The sequence below is a fragment of the Crinia signifera genome, chromosome 8 (genome assembly GCF_055691185.1).
Source record: "Crinia signifera chromosome 8, ASM5569118v1, whole genome shotgun sequence".
In the NCBI taxonomy this organism is placed as follows: domain Eukaryota; kingdom Metazoa; phylum Chordata; class Amphibia; order Anura; family Myobatrachidae; genus Crinia; species Crinia signifera.
Genome location: NC_139224.1, coordinates 171,385,192 through 171,411,720, shown reverse-complemented (window position 1 = coordinate 171,411,720; position 26,529 = coordinate 171,385,192). Strand labels below are relative to the sequence as shown.

Sequence of the window (26,529 nt, the reverse complement as noted above, 5' to 3'; positions counted from 1 at the left end):
ATGGCCATCCCTAATGTGCTGTCCTAACATGACCCTCTCCAGGTGGGACACATTAATGCTTCTGTACCTGGACTTCCCCCTTAAGTTATGATTGCTATCACACCTGTGGTGAAACACTATTGTTATCAATTATCCTGTTTAAAACAGGTGATGGTAATCATAAATTTAGAAGAGTCCAGAAACAGAGCATTGTGTGTCCATAGGTCATGTTGGGAGGTATGGTACTGTGTGCTTTGCAATGGCGCCAATAACTTGTTAATAAAAGTTCATCAGTTGATAATTATCTTCCCTAATGACATCACACAGTGAGTGTGACGTGCAGGAGCAGAGCCGTGTGTGATACAGGGCTCTGCTTATATTAGCTAACTTGGGCCGCTTACAGCCTATCATTATGCGAGCATATTTAACCTTCTTTCCACTGACACCGGCGGCCATATTGAGTACTGGCACTGTATAGCCGTAACCGTACAGCAGCAGTCGGTCTTTCCCAACACAAACATGGCGGCGATGTATCCTGAAGATCACACATGTCAGTGAGTGACACGCCCCCTGGTGCCCGGGTACCTACCTACCTGCACGTGCAGCAGCTGAGCAGAGGACGGGGTCCTACTCCTGGCGCTGACAGGTCGTAGGTAGCACAGTAACATTGCTTTGCTTATTGTTATTATATAAATGTATCAGTGATGATTATATGTTACAGAGCAGGGTTTCAGTGCCGCAAATCCTGCCATCATGTATCAGGTTCTCGGTGCATGCTGAGACTTGTATTCCCACACGATATATGGTTGCATTCAGGAATGCAGCAATCCTGTAACTGATTATATATATATATATATATATATATATATATATTATATATATATATATATCCCAGCTGTCAGTTCATGCTGAAACTTGTAGTACCACACTACCTATGTTTGCATACAGAAGTGCAGCCACCCTATAACCACCCAGCGCTGAGTGCAGCTGCCCCTGATGATCCCCTGCAGGAGGTGGGTGCAGCAATAGTTTGATATTACATTAAACCCAGGCACATTGTGACTCTTTCTGTGTTCCTGTAATTAATATTACAGATAACCTCAATTTTCACTGGGACATGCTTTATTTTAAATACATGGCTTATCGTGTAACTTAATGGGTGATGGGGGAATAGATTGCGCTAAGGACCGTAGAATATATGCATTAAATATGCTTTGTATAAATTAAATAATTGTGTTAAACATATAATTAAAATTAAACGTTTTTACTATTTTACTACATTTACAACATATTCCACATCAGCCATCCTTATTAATGAAGAGCCATGCAATGCTTACTCGCTCAGTATGACCAGTCTGCAGCGTCTGACACGGCTGCCACCGCTGTAACTACTAAAACAGGGTATCCCGTATTACTACACACGTGTTCGTCTTCCCACACATGCCTTGGGTCCTTGTATGGCTTATATCCCACCTGTGTCACCTCTGTAGTGCGCCCAACATGGCTGCCTGGTACGCTCCTGGTTAGGATGGAGAATATATGGACCCGACAGTCATTCTGGGTCCCTACGCCTAGCATTTCTACGCTGCAACAAGCCATTTTGTGTCAACTCTTCTAGGTGTGACTTATGCCATCCAGGGAAATCATACATGGAGTGCCCAAGATGGCTGCCTCGCCTGGTACCTTTTGTGGGTGGAACAGAATGCCGTCACCAACCCTGTATTTTGTTTATCGCGCTCTCAAAGGGGTAAATTTACTAAGTTTGGAGCCCTATTCAAAAACATTTTAGTAAATTACCCCAATGAGGAGGGGCTGGAATTGTGCGCACCTAGTCCTTTGACCCCTTTGTATCCATCTTGCTGTCGCTGGATAAGTGACCCCTTCAGAAGGTTCCTGTGTGGACAGACTGTTACGTAAGGAATATATGCTCCAGACCCTATTTTAATATATATTTATAACGTGTGTTATTGCAGATAAAGTAACATGGCGTCGCTGGGAAGAGTCATGCGCGCTATCCGGGTGCTGGAATTCGGGAAACCTGATGTTCTTAAACTCTTTACAGATGTCCCACTGCCGTCCCCAGGAGATAACCAGGTACAGACCTCTTGCATTTTTTTTTTTAATTCAGTAATTTTTATTGACAGTTTTGGCAATACCAATAAACATAAACAAAGCAGCTGGACGCACTGGTTATGACAGTGTGCATATGTGAGAAAGATACATCGTACTTTAAAATTATGCATATGAAAACAGATACAGATCAAAAGTGTGCCTGTTAGCAGGATTATCAGTTTACCATGGTGTATTGCAATACATAAGTAAGGTCAATACCCGAAGGCGCCATTCGGGCAGACAATTTCAAGGAGGGTATATAGCGACAAAGTCCCACGTATCACAGTTGGCACATATGACCGTTTTGCAGCCAATATGATTGTAAAGAGATTCTCATATCACAACAAGCACACAATACAAAAGAATATTAGACATCCAGCCACTATAACCTACCCTCAACTAACAAAACAAAAAACCCATAAAACCCCCCACCCTGTACTACCCACCCCCAACTTAGGTGTACTTTATTCCCTGTAACCGTACCCCACTAATCCTACACTAACAATAACCACTGAGGAGAGAAAGTTAGTGGCCCTTACCTGGCGAAAGCAGCTACTGTAGCCCAAAAAACCTAACTTATCCCTCCCACCCTAGACACCCCCCCCCACCTATCAACTATCCCACCCATACTATCCCCCCAAAATAAAGGATATTGAAAGGAGAACTACCAGGGGCATAAAGAACAGAATATATTTTACTGCGTGAAGTAGCAGAAATGGGATAAATAATTTCTAGAAACTGGATGTAATAGGACGGTGCGAAAAACAAAAAATCAAACATAAATGATCCAGAACTGGGATAAGCGACTCTCCCGCCAGAGGGGGATATTCAATCTCCGGCGAGCACCTCCCATCGGGGAGATGCCCACCGGGCCCTATTCAATGCTGTCTTCCCCGACAGCATTGAGCAGGGTATCTCGGCAGAACGAGCCCAACATCACTAGCTGTCGGGCTCGTTCTGCCGGGAAGTGACGAGCTGCCGGCTGCAGCTCTCCTCTTCCCGGCCGCAACTCGCGGCCACGCCCCCTTTTCGCTCCCCGGCAGGCGGGACATTGAATCCCGCCTGCGTGTTCTCGGTCGAGCTGACCGAGAACGGGACTGGGTCACGGCGGGCGAGCAAGCTCGACTGCCGTGACCCTGACATTGAATACCCCCCTAAGTCAGCTGTGCACACCCTATTGTTATATAGTCACAAATATGTAAAATAGAAAGCAGCAGAATGTATTGTAGCATACATATAAAATAAAATAAAATCATAACAGGATATGGTTATGTAAAACAACATAAAGTAATGTATAGTGAGCACAATTAGAAAGAGTCACCTCCTTAGGTAAATGGAGTATTACATCAATCTGGCCATCTGCTAGCATTTTGGTATGGGATAAATATAGTGCCAGTTCCATCCCCATAGAGACCAGAATATATATCGGAGCGTTCAGCGTATTTGAAAATTAAAGATACCAGATTAGTCAACTTAAACAGAGGTAGTATTATTGGAAGCAACGCGGCCATCTCATGGTTTTCACAAGTGAAGCGACAGTAGATCAGCAATCCTGGTGAAGTCTTGTAAAAAAGCGGATTCCCATCGTACACAGAACGCAGGGTCATTGCAGGTAGAAAGGTGATCACATCTCCATCATTTGGTGCACCAATGGTACATTCAATAGGAGTGATCTGGAGGTACATCCCAATAACAGGGGCTTGTGCCATAACAGGGGGTAAAGGGGACCAACTCCTCCTGGCAGGACTGATCCATGTATGTTACATTGGTGCCAGTTGCAGGATTTTTAGATGTAGTCTCCACCTCCCCAAATGCGGCAATTATCCTCTGGGTAGAGGCATTAATGGCCTTAAGTATTTGATGCAAGGAACAAAGCATCAATGATGTAAAACAGTCAGAAAATATTACTGATATAAAGCAAAGGCAGAAGAGTGGTGGCTAGCACACCACCCGCCACCAAAACATCAAAGTGTAAATAGTAGAAGGTGGGAAATAATGCTTGATTCACACAGGTCAAAATGGCCACAGCCTCCACCTTAAAGCAATGCTAAACGACTGGACCTTGCTTATTCCTGGGTAGCACAAGATGCCAGGCACAGCGGGATGTCAGCAGGAGCGATGCGGTTGACCAGTAGAGTATCCAGTAGTCTACCCGGGCAGGAGATATAAGGAGAGTGGCTCTCCGGAGCGTATCCTCTGTGAGATGTGGCTGCCGCAGCAGCAAGATGGCGCCGGCACGCGGCCTCCGTCCAAGAGCCACACAGCAGCAGAGCTGAAAACACAGCAGCGGGCGTCCGTACCCCGGATCCCAAGTGCCAGGAGTGTTGCAGGGGGTTTCCCCTACCTCCGCAGTTGGCCAGGTAAACGCAAAAGTTTACAGGATGGGCAGCAGGATATCTGTAGCTGGGAGCTGCAGGAGAAGTCGTCCGCTCACCCGGCCGTCCAAGCCACGCCCCCCACCTCTTGCATTTTAATTGCTGCAGGTGAGACTGGGATTTTATTGGAGGGGAAATTACAACAATGACATTGGAGGGGAAATGATACCTGCTCTACCAAACGTTCTGATTGGCAACCACTGCTGTTTGGAATATGTGCCAGAGACATCCCAGCTCACCTGAGATCCAACCAATATGCACCTAATGTCACCCTTCACTTCCCCCAGTATATTTTGTGACAAAAAAAGTAAAATAAAAATAAATTATATAAAAGCAAAAAACAGCCGTAACCCCACTGATATTTGCCTTGTGCCCTCTGGGGGGGAAAACTTGTACCAAACTCATTCACTAGCACAAGGTGGCAGTCACCGGTCTCCCACAACAGGCAGGCACCTCCATTGGACTGTACCAGCTGAGAACCCCACTCTGGACTGCTGCGTCAAAAGTCTGACCGACTGAAACTTCTGCCAAATTAACTTACATCAGTTTGCATAAATTTGGTAGGAATTCTGTTTCCTAAATGCGGGCGAACTGTATCGGAACTGGTTTCCATATACCTGCAGGTGGTACAACCCACACAGCGTTAACAAATCAGCCAAAAATATGTCACTATGGACTAACTCAGTGGTTCCCAAACTGTGTGCCGTGGCACCCTGGGGTGCCTCAGGACACTTGCAGGACTGCCTCAGGCTGGTGGCCCATGAATAAATGCTAATTATTTATGGTTAATTCTAATTGGCTACCACCAGCACTGGTGGTAGTCAATCGTTGACTAGTTGTACGAACGATGAGTAACTATATATAACTATATATAACAATGAGTAACTATATACTCAATTTACTCTTTTTTTTTTCTAAATGTATCAATAAGAAACATTAATCCTAGGGGTGCCATGAAAAAAATTCTGATGATCCAGGGTGCCTCAAGGATTATCCAGTCCTTGAGGCCAACATGACTCGATAATCTTGTAAAGGTCACATGACATCAGTGCCCGCCCAGAATTCGGGGGACAATGTTAAAGTGAAAAGTCAGTCCAGGCTGACCTCGCTTGTAGCACTATTTGCCAGGCTGTGAAGCGCTGCTGAATTTGAAAAGACTGGCCGGATGCTGATTGGCTGAGCGTCCGGCCAGTCTTTTCAAAATCAGCAGCGCTTCTTGCCCGTAAAAAAGCGCTACAAGCTCCCAGCCGCCGCTGCCCGGATCCCCGCCACCTGCAGCCGCAGCAGCTACCTGGGGCAGTGACGTCTTCCCCATTGTGGTGGAAAACTGTCCATTAAGCCAAATGGGAAAGATGGCACTGTCCGTATTTGCCAGGAGTATTTCTATATATCAGTCTTTGAGTAAAACTTGTATAGCTGCAAATTCATCTTTGGGAAGGTTATGTTGGATTCTTTTGTTGTTTTTTATTTGTTTTCATAGCCTGATGATCAAAGAGGCTTATAAAACTCTTAAAGGATGAGTTATAGGTTTGGGGATCAAATTTAAATTGAATAGAACCTTTGAAGGTTAAGGCACTATCCCTTTCAGAAGACGCAACGTTAACGATCTATTAAACTTACAAAGGTCGGTTTTCCAATTAAACTGATGAAACTACAAGTGGGAACAAATGACGTCCTTTATTTAAGACCTTTCTCTCAACTTCAGAGATCGTTCTACTTGAGAGATTCACAATCACGTGTTCCTGTTGTAACAGCGCTTTGCCGCTCCCTCTGTCTATTCTATTAGAACCAATGTATTTTCAGCCAATAAAAACGGGGCAGATATCGCAATTAATGAACAATGGTCGTTATCGCTGTATCAATTAGTGGCAGTTTTTATCGGCCCAAAATGGACACGCGATAAGGTGAAAATACATGGGATTGGGGGGATCCTGTGTCTGCTTATGGGGGGTTATAAAGCATAATACCCAGTAACAGCGGGTACCGGGAGAAGGAATGACGACATTGGGGCTAATAGGATAGCTTTGGCCAAACCTATTAGCGGAGAAGCCACTGCTAATTGCTTATCGCCCTTGGAAGTCAAACCACTTGATTGGTCAGTTTCAAATCTGTTGAATTTATTGGACCGTGTTCTTGTTTAAAACAGCGACACATCGCCTACAAAATTCTGGATTATTCCTACCTATCGTAGGAAGGTTTCTGATCCGGAAACCTCTAGGAATGTTTATTTTCTTTCTCTGGTAATTTGGAAACCCAGGATTCTTGGGATCTAACCTATTCCTATCCTTTCCCATTACACTTGAAAAATTATGTCTTATGTACAGGGAATAACATTCTTAAGGCCCATACACACTGGGCGACTTTGAGCTAATAGTCGCTCAATACAGCATGTTTGAGCAGCTTTCAGCTCAATGCCGCCCAGTGTGTATGGGCCGGTAGTGAGCTGTGAGCGCTGCTGCGCGCTCCCGCATCATCACCGGGAAAGCTGCTCATCTGTTGGTAATACCAGCAGATGAGCGGCTTTGAAGACTGCTTTGCATAGCGCTGCACTATGCGAAGCCGCCCTCCCCCCTTCGTTGGTGCCGGGCAGGGGGAAAGCTGTTCAGTGTGTATGCACTGAGCGACTTTCCCTCCAGCGATGAACGCGATCATCGCTGTCCATACACGCTGGGCATTTTCGCCCAGGGTGTATGGACCTTTAATTTCTACAGGACTTGTAATGACATAGGGGGAGATTCTCTAAAAATCTCCGCCCCCCCCTTCGCCGCCCATCGCAATTATAATTATCGCATATGTTCTAACATATGCGATAATTATAACAAAGGACAGCTCTTGCGTTAAGAGCTGTCCTTTGCGGTGAGAGTCGCCGGGTCCCAGCAGGTCCCGGCGGCTCCTCCCTCACTCACACACCCAGCGCCGCTGCTGCTGCGCCCGGCTCTCCTCCGCCCTGCAGCCGGAAGAGGATCAGTGCAGGGAGGAGGTCACAGGTCCGGGCAGCACAGCTCTGTGCTGCCCGGACACAGGTGAGGGTGAGACACAGGTGAGGGGCCGATGCGGGGCGGCGGGGGCCGTGCGGGGGGGGCGTTGCGGGATGTTGTAGAAGCCAATAGGCTTCTATGGGGCATCGCCAGATTTTTCTGGCGATGCCCCCCACTGCGGAAACCCGGTGGGGGATGCTTAGTGCATCCCAAAATGCGGTAAAAACCCAGATAACCGGGTTTTTACCGCATTTTTAGCTTAGAGAATCTCCCCCCTAATCTGGGCGTTAGTACCTAATATGACCTATTATGACTATTAGAATCTAACAGGACCCTAATTCTGTTACTCAAGTTGAAATTTTATATAAATGTACTGTGGAAGTGCGTGCAATAAGTCGCTTTCAGATGTAATTCATATATACAGTGGTTTCCTTTTACAGCCTTGCTGCAGACTGTAAGCAGCACAGCAGTAAACGCTGCAAGGCAATAACAGGACACATCTGCAGTGTCATCACAAGGTGGGTGCGGGCTGCAGCCGAGTTTCACCCGCTGAAGGGTGACCCAAAATAACCATATCCTGCTCAGTGACAAGAGCCGAGTGCTGCACATAATGTCACACTGTAGAAGACGGCACTGCAGTGGCAGCAAGCATCGCCCAGAGAGCTGGAGGTCAGTACGCTACTTGTGTAGTTCCACAGCGCCACTTACGTAGTCAGCGTAGTGTCCCTGTCAGCATCAGCTTAGTCAGCGTCCCTGTCAGCAACAGCGTCGTATTCCTACAGCCAGCGTAGTCAGCGCGCGTCTGCGACTGTGTGTACTTTCGCACCTAACCGGAGCTTATGCAGTTAGCGCAGTCAGTCAGCGTTATGCAGTTAGCGCAGTCAGTTAGCGTAGTCGGTCAGCGTTACGCAGTTAGCGTAGTCGGTCAGCGTTACGCATTTAGCGTAGTCGGTCAGCATTACGCAGTTAGCGTAGTCGTCAGCGTTACGCAGTTAGCGTAGTCGGTCAGCGTTACGCAGTTAGCGTAGTCGGTCAGCGTTACGCAGTTAGCGTAGTCGGTCAGCGTTACGCAGTTAGCGTAGTCGGTCAGCGTTACGCAGTTAGCGTAGTAGTTAGCGTAGTCGTCAGCGTAGTCAGTCAGCGTTACGCAGTTAGCGTAGTCGGTCAGCGTTACGCATTTAGCGTAGTCGGTCAGCGTTACGCATTTAGCGTAGTCGGTCAGCATTACGCAGTTAGCGTAGTCGGTCAGCGTTACGCAGTTAGCGTAGTCGTCAGCGTTACGCAGTTAGCGTAGTCGGTCAGCGTTACGCAGTTAGCGTAGTCGGTCAGCGTTACGCAGTTAGCGTAGTCGGTCAGCGTTACGCAGTTAGCGTAGTCGGTCAGCGTTACGCAGTTAGCGTAGTCGGTCAGCGTTACGCAGTTAGCGTAGTCGGTCAGCGTTACGCAGTTAGCGTAGTAGTTAGCGTAGTCGGTCAGCGTTACGCAGTTAGCGTAGTCGGTCAGCGTTACGCAGTTAGCGCAGTCAGTCAGCGTTACGCAGTTAGCGTAGTCGGTCAGCTATACGCAGTTAGCGTAGTCGGTCAGCGTTACGCAGTTAGCGTAGTCGTCAGCGTTACGCAGTTAGCGTAGTCGGTCAGCGTTACGTACGCAGTTAGCGTAGTCAGTCAGCGTTACACAGTTATCATAGTCAGTCAGCGTTGTTACATTGTGTGGGAACCATTGACCAATTTTAACCTGCCTGACATGACAGGTGTGACTTTTGTTCCCCCACTATCCATTCCAGCCCGTGGCGCGGCGAACGGACGCGGTACGCATTCTTCCGACCTGTCCCCTTTCCACATCGGCGTGGAGTCGATTTTATAAAGTGTGGTGAGCACACGTGTAAAACGAGCCCGAAGCATGGCGGGACACTACGCTGACTACGCTAGGATGCTGTTGGCCTACGCTAATAGTGTATCGTAAGGTGGCGCCGTGAAACTACACAAGTACCGTTTGTACACTTACCCATGTGCCTCCCATGTAGCCGCACCACACCCCGTGAAGCCACAATAACTTTTTAGTGTCCGTCACACCAGGTGTGGAAGGTGTAAGTGACACCACAGCAAATCTGTAAAGGCCCATACACACTTGATGATTTTCAGCTGAAAATCGCCTAGTGTGTATGGGCCAGAGATCCCCAACTAGCGATGACGCGCGCTCCCGCATCATCGCTAGGAAGGTCTTTCATCTCCTGGTAAAACCAGCATGCCTGACGATGATGGTTCTTTTTGGAACCATCATCGCTCAGTGTGTATGTGCCAGCTCGATGATGTGCCAAAGATGAAACGCTCCCAGCCCAGCAACCCTCCCCCTGCTCCCTCCCTCTGTCCCTCCCCTGTCCTGCTCTCCTGTCAAAGTGGCTGTGGCAATTGCACCCTCCGCTCCCTCCCCGTCCTGCTCTCCAGTCCAGTTAGCCACAGGCTAAGTTGTTCCCTCCCCCCGCTCCTTGCCATAGTCACTCACCCCCCTGCTGCTCCGTCCGTCCGCTGGTGTGCCGCTGCGGAGGTGTCAAGAGCAGCATCACACTCCAGTCCAGTTAGCCACAGGCGTCACATCTGTATCATTGGCCCGGCGGCGGCGGACACACAGGTGCACTGCCCATTATCCAGCATGTATCTCCCCAGTGTACTCCTCCGCAATCGCTCTGTGACACTGATCCGCGGTCTGCTGCGCTTGTCACCTGTGACTCCCAGGCAATGTTCCCTCTAATTTTATAAAGGCTGTGTGCGGCAAAAGATTTTGGCTGTGCAACTTTGGAAGGAAATTAACATTTTTGTGCGTCACTTATATATAACTGGAAAATGACGTTCAGCATTTGTGTTAACTTTACTTCAAAATGATATTAAATATTTAAACATTCAAAACACAGCACACAACGTAGTTAATGGTGAAACACACATTAATTGAGTCCAAAACTGCAAAAAGTTGACCACTGCTGCTTTGTGCGCTCTGTTGTAATGTCTGTGCGCATGCTCGTCGAGTTGTGTGCGCGCGCACGTGCGCACAGCTTAGAGGGAACACTGCTCTCAGGGCAGCACTCAGGCATGTGTGTATAACAGCCCGGTATGTTCTAGCATATACATCATAGAGTAGATATACATGCTATATTTATATATTGGTTTTTATTGGTATGAAATACACTATGAAGTTTCCATTGTTCTTCCTAATATACTGCCCAGTGTTGGCCGCTTCTCAGCTGTCCTTGTTGTTATTTTCATTCGAGGGAAAATAATAATCATGGAAGTTCATTATTTGCTATGTCTCTTTCAAACTGAAAAATGAAGTAATAGTCCAATTATATTTTTTTAATGGAGGGTGATATTTATTAAATGTCTGAACAGTCCTATTTTATCTAAAAATGATTTAGCTACTTTGTGGTCGACCCTATTAGTCCCGATTGTTACGGATGACTTGCAAGTATGAATCATCACTACACCGGGCGCACTTTACGTCGGGCCGAATTCGCTTAAAAGTGCTCCGCACCTCCATGGGGTGCGAGCAATTTTAAGGGAATTCGGCCCTGCAAAGGGTGTGTGTGTCAGAATGCCTGACGATGATGGTTCGTTTTGGAACCATCATCATTCAGTGTGTATGCGCCGGCTTGATGATGGCCCAAAGATGAAACGCTGCTAGCCCAGCCTCCCTCCCCCTGCTCCCTCCCTCTGTCCCCTGTCCTGCTCTCCCGTTAAAGGTGCTGTGGCAATTGCACCCTCCCTCCCCCTGTCCTGCTCCCCCATCCAGTTAGCCACAGGTGCCGCTACACTGTTCCCTCCCCCCGCTCCTTGCCGTAGTCACTCACCCGCCCTGCTGCTCCGTCCGTCCGCTGGTGTGCCACTGCAGAGGTCAAGAGCAGCATCACACTGCCACTGATGTATATGTTACTAGTGCCACTGCCCCCAATGTAAAAAACAATGAGCCGCTAACCTATACATCACTGGTGTAAAACGTTACCAGCGCCACTGCCCACCAATGTTAAGAAATGAGCCAATAACGTATACATCGCTGACGCACGCCAGCATAACATTGGTGGGCAGTGGTGCGTGTAACGTATACATCGCTGGCCTGTGCCAGCGATGTATACGTTACTGGCTCATGTTTTTTTTTAACATTGGTGGCCAGTGGATCCACTAACGTATACATCACTGGCCAGCGATGTACAGTATATACATCGCAGGCCAGCAATGTCTATGTTACCGCCTCCTGTATATTTTTTTTAACATTGGTGGCCTCTGCTCCCACCCTTGGAATTCAAACCCCGCCCATTATGTAAATAGTTTTTCTAATGATAGATTTTCAGCAAAGTCTTTCGCCTCCTGAAAATCTTTTGCTCTTTGGGGAAAGTAGCTCAGTGTGTACGCCCTACTTTGGTAGAAGATATATCTTTTAGAGATTTTGGCAAAGTCTTTTGAAATGAAAATCTTCTAGTGTGTATGGGCCTTAATAAAGGCACGATGGTTCGGACATGAGGATATATTGCAGGATTGTGTTTTATTTTCATACAATGCACAAATTCCTGAACTGAAATATTTAAAACCTTTAACATCTTACAACATGGATTGAAAAAAAATGAATTTTAGTTTTTTAGATCCTAAAAATCTGGGTCTTCGTAATTTGTGACAGTAACATCATATAACTGATGTGAATGGCCAAATACTATCTGTAAAGTGCTACAGAGAATGTGTGCTATATAAATAACAATATACTAGGTGATTCATCGCGCCCTACGGGCGCTCTTCACACCGTCGTAAGGGGCTGCGCCCCCTTAATTTGTGAACATTTGTATATGAGAAAGATGGTTAGAATTGTATGACAGATGCCTGTATTGCAACTTGAGTTATAGGTGAAATGTGTTAAATAGAGAGCATATGATGTGGAAGGGGGTGTGTATTGTATTGTTTAATTAAAAAGCGGTTACAGAGTAAGATGTACATTGATAGTGTGGATGGTACAGTGACATTTGTGGGTGTGGGGGGGGGGGGGCTGTGTGTGCATGTTGTTTAGGTGTGTGTGTGTGCAATAGTATAGTAGGGTGTTTTTGAGTCAGCGGCTCCCCACTGGCGGAGGTCACAACACAGGAAAACAGGAGGCTGGGTAGTGATAGGGGTGTGTGGGCATAAGGGGGACTAAAGAGGAGGGTGGGAGATACTGTGCAGCTTCTGCCAGTGGGTGAGGGTCCAGTGTGGCAGTACAGGAATACAGGATGGTGGCCCTGAGTCAGTGTCTCCTCCTACTGGGTGGGAGTTAGTGTCCATGAGAGCAGGAGGCTGGGCTATGAGGCATGATAGGGGCATGTGGGCACAACAGCGTCAGCGACTCCCCAGTGATGGAAGTTACGGTTCAGGAGAGCAGGAAGCTGGGTAGTGATAGGGGTGTGTGAGTACACGGGGGACTAAAGAGGGGCTTAGGGGTGCCGAGAATTGTGGGAGGGGCGCGGGGGGTGCCGTGAATCAAGGGAGGGAGGGGCGCATGTGTCCGCGAATCGCGGGAGAGGGCGGGGGTCTGCAAAGCGTGGGAGGGGGCGTGAATTGCGGGTGGGGGGGGGGGGTTGCGAATTGCGGGGGGGGGTGTGCGGGGTGTGATGTAAATGGTGGGAGGGGGGCGTGAATCGTGGGAGGGGGGGTGCACGGGGGGGTCCGTGAATTGTGGGAGAGGGGGGCATGGGGCGCGATGAATCACCTAGTTGGTTATATATTCTTGTAGAAGGATGGTAGGATGTTGCTGTCATTCAGAATGCATTTACATAAACAGTAATAGTAGCAGTAAAAGATCTGACTTAAAACACCTACAGTAAAACAGAACAGGTGTAATATATTATACAAAGAATTGGTTGATGACGTCTAGGTTGACGTGCACATAGTTGTCACTGGAAAAAAATTGCTTCAAGAAAAAATCAACACAGAAAGGTCAACACATGTAAATGTTGACATAAGTGTGGCACTTCATTGGTGTCCATGTCAACACATGAGAATGAATATGAAAACATTCAAAAAAGAAAAATAAATCTTCAAAAACTCATGTCAACCTTTTTCATTGTCGACCATAGCCGTGTCAGTGTTTTGCATGTGCCATTTAATCCTGGGGTTGCCGTGAATCGCGAGCGGGGGTGGGGGGGAGGGAGGAGGTGAGGGGTGTCCGCGAATCACGGGAGGAGGGGTCGTGGGTGGATGACGTGAATTGCGGGAGGGGGGGTCGCGGGGGGGTGTGGGTGCCGCGAATCGTGGGAGGGGGGACGCGGGGGATTGCAGTGAATCGTGGGAGGGTGAGTCGCGGGGGCGGGGGATTTGCCGCAATGACAGGAGGGGGAGTCAGGGGTGGGGAATCGCGGTAGGGGGGGTCGCGGGGGGTGGGGGTACCGCGAACCGCGGGAGGGGGGCCCGGGGGGTTGGCGCAAATCGTGGGAGGGGGGGTCGCGGGGTGTCACGGGTTGGGGCCGCAAATCTCGGGAGTCGCCGCGAATTGCAGGGGGTGTGCTGCGAATCGCGGGAGGGGGGTCGCCGGGGGGTGCCGCGAATCGCCACAATAATAAATCAACATAGAAAGGTCAACACATGTAAATGTTGACATAAGTGTGGCACTTCATTGGTGTCCATGTCGACACATGAGAATGAATATGAAAACATTGAAAAAGTGAAAAATAAATCTTCAAAAACTCATGTCAACCTTTTTCATTGTCGACCATAGCCATGTCAGTGTTTTACATGTGCCATTTAATCGTGGGGTTGCCGTGAATAGGGGGGGGGGGAGGTGCATACCTCCCAACATGACCCTCTCCAGGAGGGATACATTGCTCTGTTTCTGGACTTTCTTCTTAATTTATGGATTACCATCACCTGTGCTTAAACACCTTTCTTATCAATTACCCTGTTTAAAACAGGTGATGACAATCATATATTAAGATGGAAGTCCACAAACAGAGCATTCTGTCCCTCCTGGAGAGGGTCATGTTGGGAGGTATGGAGGTGTGGGGCGCTCACCTGGTGTGTCTGGTGAGTAGCTGTGTCTTTTCTGTGTAACATGGAGAGGCAGAGGGTGTGTCTGGCACTGTAGGCTCACTGGGCTGGTTCTCTGTCATTTGAGTCAGAGGCTCCACCCAGCGTTACAGCTTCAGACACACTTTGAGTGACAGATGTAGCCAAATATATGAAAACATTCAAAAAAGAAAAATAAATCTTCAAAAACTCATGTCAACCTTTTTCATTGTCGGCCATAGCCGTGTCAGTGTTTTGCATGTGCCATTTAATCCTGGGGTTGCCGTGAATCGCGAGCGGGGGTGGGGGGGAGGGAGGAGGTGAGGGGTGTCCGCGAATCACGGGAGGAGGGGTCGTGGGTGGATGCCGTGAATTGCGGGAGGGGGGGTCGCGGGGGGGTGCGGGTGCCGCGAATCGTGGGAGGGGGGACGCGGGGGGTTGCAGTGAATCGTGGGAGGGTGAGTCGCGGGGGCGGGGGGTTTGCCGCAATGACAGGAGGGGGGGTCAGGGGTGGGGAATCGCGGTAGGGGTGGTCGCGGGGGGTGGGGGTACCGCGAACCGCGGGAGGGGGGGCCCGGGGGGTTGGCGCAAATCGTGGGAGGGGGGGTCGCGGGGTGTCACGGGGTGGGGCCGCAAATCGCGGGAGTCGCCGCGAATTGAGGGGGGTGTGCTGCGAATCGCGGGAGGGGGGTCGCCGGGGGGTGCCGCGAATCGCCACAAGAAAAAATCAACATAGAAAGGTCAACACATGTAAATGTTGACATAAGTGTGGCACTTCAATGGTGTCCGTCGACACATGAGAATGAATATGAAAACATTGAAAAAGTGAAAAATAAATCTTCAAAAACTCATGTCAACCTTTTTCATTGTCGACCATAGCCATGTCAGTGTTTTACATGTGCCATTTAATCGTGGGGTTGCCGTGAATAGGGGGGGGGGGGGGGAGGTGCATACCTAACAACATAACCCTCTCCAGGAGGGATACATTGCTCTGTTTCTGAACTTTCTTCTTAATTTATGGATTACCATCACCTGTGCTTAAACACCTTTCTTATCAATTACCCTGTTTAAAACAGGTGATGACAATCATAAATTAAGATGGAAGTCCACAAACAGAGCATTCTGTCCTTCCTGGAGAGGGTCATGTTGGGAGGTATGGAGGTGTGGGGCGCTCACCTGGTGTGTCTGGTGAGTAGCTGTGTCTTTGCTGTGTAACATGGAGAGGCAGAGGGTGTCTGGCACTGTGGGCTCACTGGGCTGGTTTTCTGTCATGTGAGTCAGTCATGTGAGTCAGTCATGTGAGTCAGAGGCTCCACCCAGCGTTACAGCTTCAGACACACTTTGAGTGACAGATGTAGCCAAATATATAAGAGATAATAACTGATAATAAAGTAGCAAACTGTCTAATTTTTCTTTAAATTTTAAGCAAGAAATACACAGTTTTTCACAGTTTTTCTTTGCTCTTTGGCCCTGCACATGTTGCATCTGCCCCACCTGCAGCATGGCTTTGTCCATTTGCAAACAAAATGTGCCCTGCTATCTGAATTAGGCCCGTGGTCTGTTGTAATGTACATGTGCATAGTCTACGGTGTCCTTAAATCAGCATAAATAAAACAAATACACAAAGCCAATCTATTGGCAAGCTTTCCCCTTTATAACTAACACACACACTTATGTTCCAAAAAAGGTTCCTGCTACACAAGTCACAATGAATGTTTAGAGGTGCTGTGCAATCCAAGCAAACTGATGTAAGTTCATCTGGCAATACAAGAAAGCAGAAAACAGCGGGCACTCTGCTGGTACTGATGATACCTGTCCTGGTGCCCTCAAGGGTAAACTGGTACCAAGCGCATCCACTAGCACCAGGCGGCACTCGCTGGTCTTCCAACAGAGATTCCAAAACCACACAAGGTATTTCTGCTCGAAGTGTCAGTCGCTCAGACTTTGTTTAAGAGAATGTGGGCATAACATACCTAATATAACATCCAAAGTGCACAGGTGTGTGCACCCGTCATCACTGGGCACCGAGCAGGCGATGCCAATGCATTGTGTATCACCCACCAACGCCAATCTGGACTGCCACATCTATGAACGCATAGCCAGTCATACCACAAAGCAACTTATTATTTATTAACAGCTTCTTATACAGCGCAGAATGTTCTGTTGCGCTTAACAGTTGTAAACAGGGATAACACAAACTGGGTATTTAAGGCAGTCAAAAGGGTAAGACGGTCCTGCTCGCCAGCTTACAATCTATAGGGAAATAGGGATTGATGCGCAAGGATAGGTGTGATGGTTCTATCACAGACTGGTCTGTATCTCTGTTCAAAACTACAGACCAAAAGCACCAAAGCAGAGAGCAAAATCCTGGGCAAGAGTGAGGAAGTGCACAGGTTTTGAAAAGTGAAGGGTTTCAGAATGAATACTGATGGGTTATTTTAGGCCTGCCATAGGTAGGTGTTGCTTGATTGGTGTATGCATAATTGGATTAAGCATAAGATGACAACGGAAATTGGCATTGCCGGAATTAATTAATACAGGTTGAGTATCCCGTATCCGAATATCCGTTATCTGAAGTATTTCGAAAACCATACATTCCAGAAAGTGAACAAAAATTTTTTTTTTTGCTAAAAATTTACTGGGGACATCTGTAACAGCAGCACTGAGGACATGATATGTAACTGGCACTATATATGTGCAAGACAATGATTGCTTGGAACTTAAATTCAGTGCCTGAGATAGTACACAAACTTTGTTTCATGTTTTGAAACCTTGTTTTATGCACAAATAAAATATATTTCTGTTTATTTCATGTGTTTGATGTATACGTACAACATAAATGCAAGATACCTCAAGATACATCAATGAAATAAAAAAATATTCCGAAATACGGAACAATCCGTTATCCAAAAATCTCCTGGTCCCGAGCATTTTGGATAAGGGATACTTAACCTGTAAAGAGTGTAGGGGGCACTACTCCAGCTGTGCTCCGTCTTCTGTTGTATTGTCCATGTGTGTAGTCTATTTCATCTGTAGGGACCGAGAAGTCCTCTGTCTAGAACCATGCAGGGATTACTGTTCCGGTAGGGCATTTAATGTCTGGTTCTACCAGGCTCCTGTTCCGTCTTCAGCTCCCAACCAAAGATATAATTCTGGTTCCTTCTGTCCTAACCATCGCACTCGCTTCTGCTTTACTTCAAGGTTTTAATCCGCATTCACGCGTGTGGGGTGAATCCGTTGGAGACTTACATCCGATCGGGGGGTCATGCCATAAAGCCAAACCTGCCATACACTCCTGGCTCTGACACCGCAGGCGTTGTGGATGTCGTTGGGAAAAATGTGACCTCATTAAAGGTAACTGATACATGTTGTGCTTGTGATCAGGGTACTATATGGCAGCAAGCGGTGAGCAACTCAGTGGTCACCACACAAGAATTCTTTATTTAAACTCTGTAGAACAGATGTTGAGATGGATTTAGCTGAGGAAGACACCTGCAGGAGTCTGAGTAAAGTTCCGACAAAATTGTAGCTTTATTTTATATTAATTGGTACTAATTAGGGATTAGCAATTAAGTAGATTTAAATCATGAGAGGAGGAACTGTGTCCTGCATCCTAAACTACAAGAAATCAGGATTTCTGTTTGGTTGGCCAAATCCTTAGAAGTCCCCCAAACCTGATTCTTGCCTGCAAAGGAACAGACCCTTTGTATTATACCTAATCCTAAATTAAATCCTGGCTTTCAGGTGTCCTCAATATCAATGTAAATTATAATTTTGTTTAGATTAGGGGTGACTAAACTGGTCCTCATGATCTACCAACCGTTCATGTTTTACAGACCACCTAGCTGGTGTACAGGTGTAGTTATTACTAACTCGCGTATGCTGCATTCATTTCTAACTGATGCATTCTACAGATCCTGCTCGCAAGATCTTATATTGAAAAGGGCCCGTGGGTGGACACAAATGGGGAGAGGGGAGTGCACTTGGCTACTGTAGAGGCCGGAGAATTAGGTGGAGGGGTGGTAAAGAGATGAGGTTTGATTGGACAGTTGACGGAGGAAAGGTTGACTGAGCATCTCATGGAACGTGGGATTGCATCCCAGATTATTTCAGCAGCATGGAAGAGATCCTGGAGTCAGATATAGGACGAACTGATAGGGAAGAAGTTGTAAGAGAGAGTAATCAATCGCACTGGAAAGTCAATTCAATTCTATTAACTGGGTTTAGGTTACCTCCTTATCAGTATCAGAATAAAGTATATATAATATCGGGGTCAGCTACCGCAAGACAATAGGAGAGCAAATCAGGGAAACAAGAGAAAGTCTTTTGTACGGTGCACAAGAAAGAGAAAAATAAATAAAAATTAACTTTTATTATTAAAGTTTTAAAATACTGCGAGAATAAAAACAGACATACAACATAGATAGACTAAAAAAGACAGTTTCTAAAAAGAAAATAACATTCCTGACGTGGCGGTGGTGGTACATTAGGTCTGGTCACAATGAGTGTTATAAGAATGTGTGGTGCATGCCGATTACAACTGAATGGTATTGTGACACCTGCAACCTTCACCAACTGTCAGTAACACAGTAGCCCATATTGAATGGAGGTGGTGGTTAATATGTGATGGGAACTGTTTCCCTAAATCCACCACACAATTAGATAAGATATGTCGTTGGGAGACTAACAGCGGGCAGCATCCTGACCGATTTTGTCACCTTGTTGCCAAGTGTAATACAGGTACACTGTTCCTAGTGCGCTGATAATACTTAAAGGACTGTACGTCCTATAATCAAGTGATGACCGCAGCCGGATATAGTGTGCTTCTGTACTCTGCTGTGTGATGTCAAATTAGCACCACAGCGTATTCTTATCCGCACTGAAGCCTGTGACGGCGGGTGCCGTCATGAAGTTCGGAATGGCAGACTGCTGCGGCTTGCAGTAGCGGACGAAGCGCACCACTTAAGCAAGTAGAATACACATTCAAAATACAATGATCACATTCAATATTATGACCCAGTATTCCCTCCGCTCACGTGAAACACCGATGCGCGTTTCGCAGTGAGCTTTTTCAAGGCCAGGAAGGCAAGAGTTGGCCTTCGTTGGAAGGGTGAAGTGAGAAGGTGAGGGTATATGTAGGAATCAGACTATGGGAGGTATTGATGGTTTAGGGTTTTGGAGATGAATTTAATTCTAAGGACAGGGTGCCAGTAGACCACTTAGTAAAGAATATACTGAGAGACAGGCCAGTAATGAGCAGATTACAGTAATTAAGATGAGAACGGGACAAAGATGAAATAATTTGGGAGGAACTGGATGTAGTTAAGTGTAAACATGTTTTCAATATTGTATTCATCTGATGTTGCACAGAAAGGCGATCGCGTGTTCACCACGGCGACCATTACAGGCGGGTACGCAGAGTACGCCGTGGCGGCTGAGGATACCGTTTTCCCTCTACATGAGAAGCTGAACTTCAAACAAGGAGCGGCCCTGTCTATTCCGTACTTCACCGCCTACCGGGCGCTCTTTACCAAGTCAGTTATATGAATGTCTGTTTGCTTTGTTCTATGGAAAATATTATGGACTAGTAAGCCGGCTCGGAGCTAATGCTTCGAAAGCTAGTAGATGTAGTTTCACTTGCTGCCAACAGATGGCAGAGTTTCGGAGACACACGGACACTAGACTTATATATTATAGACTAGCTGTGTGTATATACAGTGTCTTATTTGGCTGTTCAGCTTGATTGCCTAAAGATTGCCCTCCAGATGTTAATGAACTACACATCCCAGGATGCTTTGCATTAGTTTTGCTATGTGACCATGCTGAAACTGATGCAAGGCAACATGCCTTGCAGTGGCCATCAACAGCGGCCATCTGGAGGGCCGCTGTTGCCCAGCCCTGTGCTAGATGGACCCCTGCCTCCACAAGTTGCAGTTTTGCAGGGATTCCCCAAAATCCAACCCAAGATGAATTAGGCCCTGTGTACATGATACATATATTGTTATGTTACTCTCTTTTTTGTCTCTTGGATTTATAGAGGGCACGGCAGATCTGGGGAGGTGGTTCTGGTGCACGGTGCCAGCGGTGGAGTAAGTATCACCTCATTGTGACCTCTGTCGCTTTATCCATTATTGGCACATAATAACATTGTTATTATATTCTGTAGCAGACAGGAACCTGCAGAGTTTTAGGGTCTGATGCAGAGTTGAAATCTAGTTTGCTGTACCGCCATCAGAGCTATGTGCGTAGGACTAAGAGCCTAATTCAGCAAGGAACGCTAATTAGAAAATTCATAACTTGCATCCCGTCATCGCCATCATTATCGTCAGAAGTGCAGATTGTTCCAGATCTATTATGCAAAGGTTTTCATCTGACAACAGACTTCTCAAGAGATGTACAATGGCGGAGATGGCGGCGATGTGACCCGGAGATATTGTTGTGGCTGGATCACTTCTCTCTGCCAGGCAATCACAGATTTTAGTCCATGACAGGTAGATACCTGCCCAGGAGTAACCTGAGTAGGCTTATTTCACCACTGTTAGGGAACCATCTCACCCTCAGTAACCGCCTGTGTCTGACTCCACCCACAGCACAGTGGACAAGTAACTTGCTACCACCACCAGGCTCCTACACTGGCACCTAGAACCGCTTCTCCCTAGCTCCTACACTGGCACCTAGAGCCGCTTCTCCCAAGCTCCTATGCTGGAACTACTTCTCCCAAGTTCCTTACGCTGGCACTTGGAACCGCTATTTCTAGTCTCCTACACTGACTGGAACCGCTTCTATGTAGGCACCTGGAACCGCTTCTCTCATGCTCCTATGATGGCACCTGGAACTGCTTCTCTTCGGCTCCTATGTAGGCACCTGGAACCGCTTCTCTCAGGCTCCTATGTAGGCACCTGGAACCGCTTCTCTCAGGCTCCTATGTAGGCACCTGGAACCGCTTCTCTCAGGCTCCTACACTGGCATCTGGAACTGCTTCTCTCATGCTCCTATGTTGGCACCTGGAACCGCTTTTCCTAGGCTCCTATGGTGGCACCTGGAACCACTTCTCTCAGATCCTATGATGGCACCTGGAACTGCTTCTCTTCGGCTCCTATGTAGGCACCTGGAACCGCTTCTCTCAGGCTCCTACACTGGCACCTGGAACCACTTCTCTTAGGCTCCTACACTGGCACCTGGAACTGCTTCTCCCAGGCTCCTACACTGGCATCTGGAACCGCTTCTCTCAGGCTCCTATGTAGGAACCTGGAACCGCTTCTCCTAGGCTCCTACACTGGCACCTGGAACCACTTCTCTTAGGCTCCTACACTGGCACCTGGAACTGCATCTCACAGGCTCCTACACTGGCACCTGGAACCACTTAATCACGTTCTCTGGGCTCCCCCTCCTGTAAGCTGGGTAGTTCTGGGGCTCTCACCATTACCTTTATCCATTACCGCTCTGCTGCCATCGGATGTGTTCCTGGCTGCAGCACACAGATTCATTACATGACAATACATATAAAACTGTTGCCTCTGCACCAGGTGATGCATTTAGAGACGCCACCGCGGCATGACGGCGATCACTTACAGCAGTCTCCATCTTGGGTTTCTGGCCACACTGGCATGAAAAAGGATTATATTGAACTCTGCTCCAGCCCCCATAGTGTGTACAGATCTTCGTATAAGAAGTTCTATGTGAATGTGTACTGACGTAATAGCATTTGATGATAAAGTGGTTGTCATGTCAGACGTTCCAATTAGAAGTTGTTGGCAATAAATTTGCGTGGCGGCAGGAGGAGGAGAGCGCGCTGACCGGAAACACTGGAGGAACGGATAATAATGATGATTGGATCACTTATATCATTATGACGCCTCCCTGCACAGGGAATATTTCCCATTCATGCCAGTCACACAGAATTACTTCATCCGTTGACTTGTGCGCTTCACCTCTGTCCTCTCTCCCTATAGGTGGGGATTGCAGCCTGTCAGATTGCCAGAGCCTATGGCTTTAAGGTGTTCGGTACAGCCGGGACCACCGAGGGGCTAAACCTAGTCTTGCAAAATGGGGCCCACAAAGCGTTCAACCACAGAGAGACCGATTACATTGAGAAGATCCAGGTAACGTCCTTCCCGTCTTCTAGACCGTCTTAAGGGCAATCAGCAATCGCCAAGAGGGGGGGGGGGGGCAGGGGGTTGTCGCATGGACACCCAGGGTGAAATTTAATAGGATGAGAGATTCAGAAAGTGAGTGATTTGCTAAGAAATCTCCAGTTTTTTTTAAAGCGGCAATCATTTACACTGCAAAACCAAACTGGTGTAAATGATTGCCGCTTTAAAAATAAATGGAGGTTTCTTACTAAATCACTCACTTTCTGAGTCTCTCATTCTATTAAATCCCCCCCCCCCCCCCTCAGCGTTTCCTGGGCATGCCCACAAAAACGGTGGGCGAGCCCAGGAAAATGAATGCAGACGGGCCAATGCCAGCTGGGGCAGGTGGCTCGCTAAGCAGAAAATTTACACTGTGTCGCGAGGCAACGTGAATCAGGCCCTTAATGTAATGAGCAGTCAGATGATGCAGCTAAACCTGTCCTGTTCTCATGTCCAGGAGGCCGCCGGAGGAGACGGAGTTAATATTATATTGGAGATGTTGTCCAATGTCAACCTCAGTAATGACCTGAAACTGCTGTCACCTAAAGGCAGAGTTATGGTAAGTGCCAGCAATGACCCCTTATACCACTCCCCACCTGATCTCATACATATTCTATGTGATGTAGTCATAGCTCAAAGCAACCAATCGGCTACAAACTGTCACTCGTCTTTGAAATTGATTGGATGGTTTGGCCCTGTTTTACTGGTGCAATCCCCACTTTTGTCAGTTGGTGTCGCTGTCTGTCCTCTCATACAGCCACATCGGCCACAGCACTGACTTCTCCTGAACTTAAATGCTGTAGTTACATCCCGTTATATCTTCTTCCTTGTACAATCCCTGTTTCCTGCACAGTCCTTGTCTCATGTCTCTCCTATGGTTGCTAACAGTGCAGGCAGCGTGCGTTCAGACCCTCACCCATATGGGGCCTTATTCTGGTCTGTGCGGACGGAGCCGAAAATGCGGCAGGACCGTGCGTCCTAAACCCCGCCTTTCGTACGGATCGCTCACTCCGTCCGAATGCGGTAAGAAGCTGTCCGAATGGACCGCACGTGTATTTCTCATGTATACGCCTCCTCCATCTCAGGGAACCTCCCCCATCATTCGATGGTCGCAGGACCGAGTGGCCAGGCAGCTCCCGCAACCTCAGACCACACGGGCATTTCTCCGTGCAAAAGCAGGGATCTGGGCGGGCAGCTGACATCCGGCAATGTCATATGTCCGCCCCCTACACGTGCGTCACGACCGCATTACCATACGTACGCCCAGCGTTTGCATGGGAACGCCCATGAAACGCGGGGTGTAAACATATGGTAATGAGCCCAAACAGCCCTTCACGCCCCTCTCCACCCCCTGTTCGTAGTGTACACATTTCATGCAGAATTTGGACGTGCGTCCGCCTCGCACATGCGCAGACACTAAACATCGGCGGACCGACCGCACGTGGACATTACCGCACCAACCAGAATAAGGGCCATGGTCTTGGATTCTGTGATAATGTCTGAATTTGGCCCTTACTCCTTATATTACCCCCCCCCCCCCCCCACCACCCCTTCCCTTTCTTCTCTGCATTTTATATATTTATTCTAATAAGTGCTCTTTACATTGAGGAAGTAATTCCCTCATCTACCCCAGGTTATTGGCTGCAGAGGTCCTATAGAAATAAACCCCAGAGATACATTTGTCAAAGAATCCAGTATAATCGGAGTGATGGTGCTCAGGTCAACTAAGGTAAGGATAGTTATATACTGTGGTAATGATCTATATGTACTAAGGTAATAATACATAAATATATATATATATTTATCAGGGTTGCCTACCCTCCCGGAATGGCTGGGAGGATCCCGAAAATCGTGTCCCCCTCCCGGGCCCCTCGGAAAAGTGGCCAACCCTCCCGGATACCAGTGGATCACACGCATTTCCCCGGGGACATAGCTTTAAATTGCTGCGATTCGTGGCTTTTCGGTGGAGGAGGCGGGGCTAAATATGCAAATTGCACTATTTAGCCCTGCCCCCTCAACGGAGACTTGGGAATTGCGGGATTTGCATTACTGGGAGCAGGGACCGATGATTGCCCCGCCCCCAGAAGTGCTGCTTACAGTCGCCTCTCCACAGGGTTCTCCCGGAGAGGCGACTGTAAAAGTCAGCAACCCTGATATATATATATATATATATATATATATCTCAAGGGAGAGTATGCCGATATCTGAATTCCTACTGTTAAATTCCTAAAAGTCGTCTCAGAGGTTTTATTCCCCCCAATAGAGGAAGAATGGAACCTGTGGCGAGCCCAAAGGGGTTTCTTTGCACTTACGCCCCTGTCGTAGTACTGGTAGTGTGGATTCCGATGTCCGTATACTGACCATCGGAATCCCGACCATCAGGCCTCTATACCACATAGATCGTTCTTCCTTGTTATGTCACCCATAGTTCCCCTCTGCCATTGCCTGATTGACAGGCATTAGCATTTAAGGGGTGGAGAAGGGGCGGGGGGGAGGCCCTTTGTTTTCTGGAAACAGGAACTTGGCGCCCTTGTTTTCTGGGAGGGGGCCACCATGCAGACCTCCTTCCCTCGCAGAGTCCTTTTCCATTAGTCATCTGCCTAAACTGAGGCTTCTTCAGCTAACCATCCATGGAACATTGCCGCTGGTGGTCGCGGTATTGATTTCCAGCTTGTGACATTGGTCGCAGGTAGCTGCGGGACGCGTCTATTCTACTGAGATGTCTCCGGCTTGTTCCTCCTTTAAATCAAATGGAAGTCCCCATTTGCAGTATGTGTGTGGCTTTGTCAGTCGGCTCCTATACATTACCCATACATTAAGCTGACTGACCTTCGGGATTTGGGAGACACCAGGGAGAGGGTGGAGAGCTGTCATGGGTCTGCGTGGTCCTTGTAGTTCTGGAGAGGATGATGGTTCTAAGAGGATGATGACGATATGATAATGACATTTCTGGCTTCAGGAGGACTGGAAGGAGGCGGGGGCAGTGCTGTTTGGGGGCATGGAGGCTGGCTGGCTGAAGCCGCTGATTGGCCCGGAGTATCCCCTGGAGAATGCCCCTCAGGCCCATGAGGACATCATACAGAGCAGTGGGGCCACCGGCAAGATGGTCTTTGTGCTGTGATAACACGGGCCGAGGGCCGCTGTGGTGGCGGTTAGTAATATAAATAACACGGCACTATATAAACGCTGGAACTGGAGGAAGGAATCCGGCGTCAGGACGACAATCTCTTCTAATGAACGATTACCTCACTGGGATCACTTAGTAAATGCTAATTATATAGAATAAATTACAATCTATCCTTAAGATGTGAGCTGGTTTGTCATTATCTGTACGTTACTGGATTGCTCCTGTAGACTGACACACGCCTGTAAATGGTTGTGACACGTCCGTATTCGCCATTATTTATTGCACAGCCAGCCTCTGCATTGTGTCGACATCTGCTGACTGCGTTCAACTGTAAATAAACATATATATACAGTATGGGTCTTCTTTACACAGAGCGACACCTAGCTAGTACTGTGTATATGACAGATAACTGCTAATATATAGTCACTAGTCAAAATGACGGCTTCTGCAACGTACTGTCACTTTGAGCTGCGACCGTTTTTACTTTCACTTTGAGCTGTGACAGTTTTTAGGCCACAAACTCTCCACCCCACCCCCAGTCCCTATCTGCTCCTCCCTCCAATCTCTGTCTTCCCAGCTCTCTCTCTTCATATCCAGCAAGTTTGACACAGATCAGTGTCCCTGCAAAAATTGCTTTCACTTTCTGTTATGACATCTTTTAGCACACAAAGGAGTCATTTGGTCAGTTGAGTGGCCTCTAGTGGTCAGTGGTGGTACTTCACCTCATAGCATTGAGGAGTAGTTAGATATATTATAGATAGATAGTAGATAGCTATTTTATTCTCCCCCCAAAAGTAAGAGGGGTATTCTGTAAGCAGC

The 26,529-nt window shown here is 47.6% G+C and overlaps 1 protein-coding gene across 3 annotated transcripts; it reads left to right on the top strand.

Annotated features, from left to right (window-relative positions):
* The first annotated feature begins 473 nt into the window (after positions 1-473).
* Positions 474-25,887, top strand: LOC146026794 (zeta-crystallin-like). Of its 3 annotated transcripts, none has more exons than XM_083157767.1 (9): positions 474-625; positions 1,953-2,073; positions 17,653-17,805; positions 19,822-19,985; positions 20,489-20,540; positions 22,404-22,553; positions 23,041-23,142; positions 24,217-24,312; positions 25,543-25,887. In XM_083157767.1, exons 2-9 carry the CDS (start codon positions 1,963-1,965, stop codon positions 25,702-25,704), a joined length of 990 nt encoding a protein of 329 aa, XP_083013893.1. In that variant the 5' UTR covers positions 474-625; positions 1,953-1,962; the 3' UTR covers positions 25,705-25,887. The 3 variants fall into 3 exon arrangements, with proteins under 3 accessions (XP_083013893.1, XP_083013892.1, XP_083013894.1); XM_083157766.1 differs by having other exon boundaries at positions 477-628; XM_083157768.1 differs by having other exon boundaries at positions 489-632.
* Positions 25,888-26,529: the final 642 nt, after the last annotated feature.

Excerpts from the sequence above, each read along its gene's own strand:
- LOC146026794 (XM_083157767.1), top strand. The coding sequence starts at position 1,963 with ATGGCGTCGCTGGGAAGAGTCATGCGCGCTATCCGGGTGCTGGAATTC. Across the intron at positions 23,143-24,216 it reads CACCTAAAGGCAGAGTTATG|GTTATTGGCTGCAGAGGTCC; the intron begins GTAAGTGCCAGC and ends CATCTACCCCAG. Across the intron at positions 24,313-25,542 it reads TGGTGCTCAGGTCAACTAAG|GAGGACTGGAAGGAGGCGGG; the intron begins GTAAGGATAGTT and ends TTCTGGCTTCAG.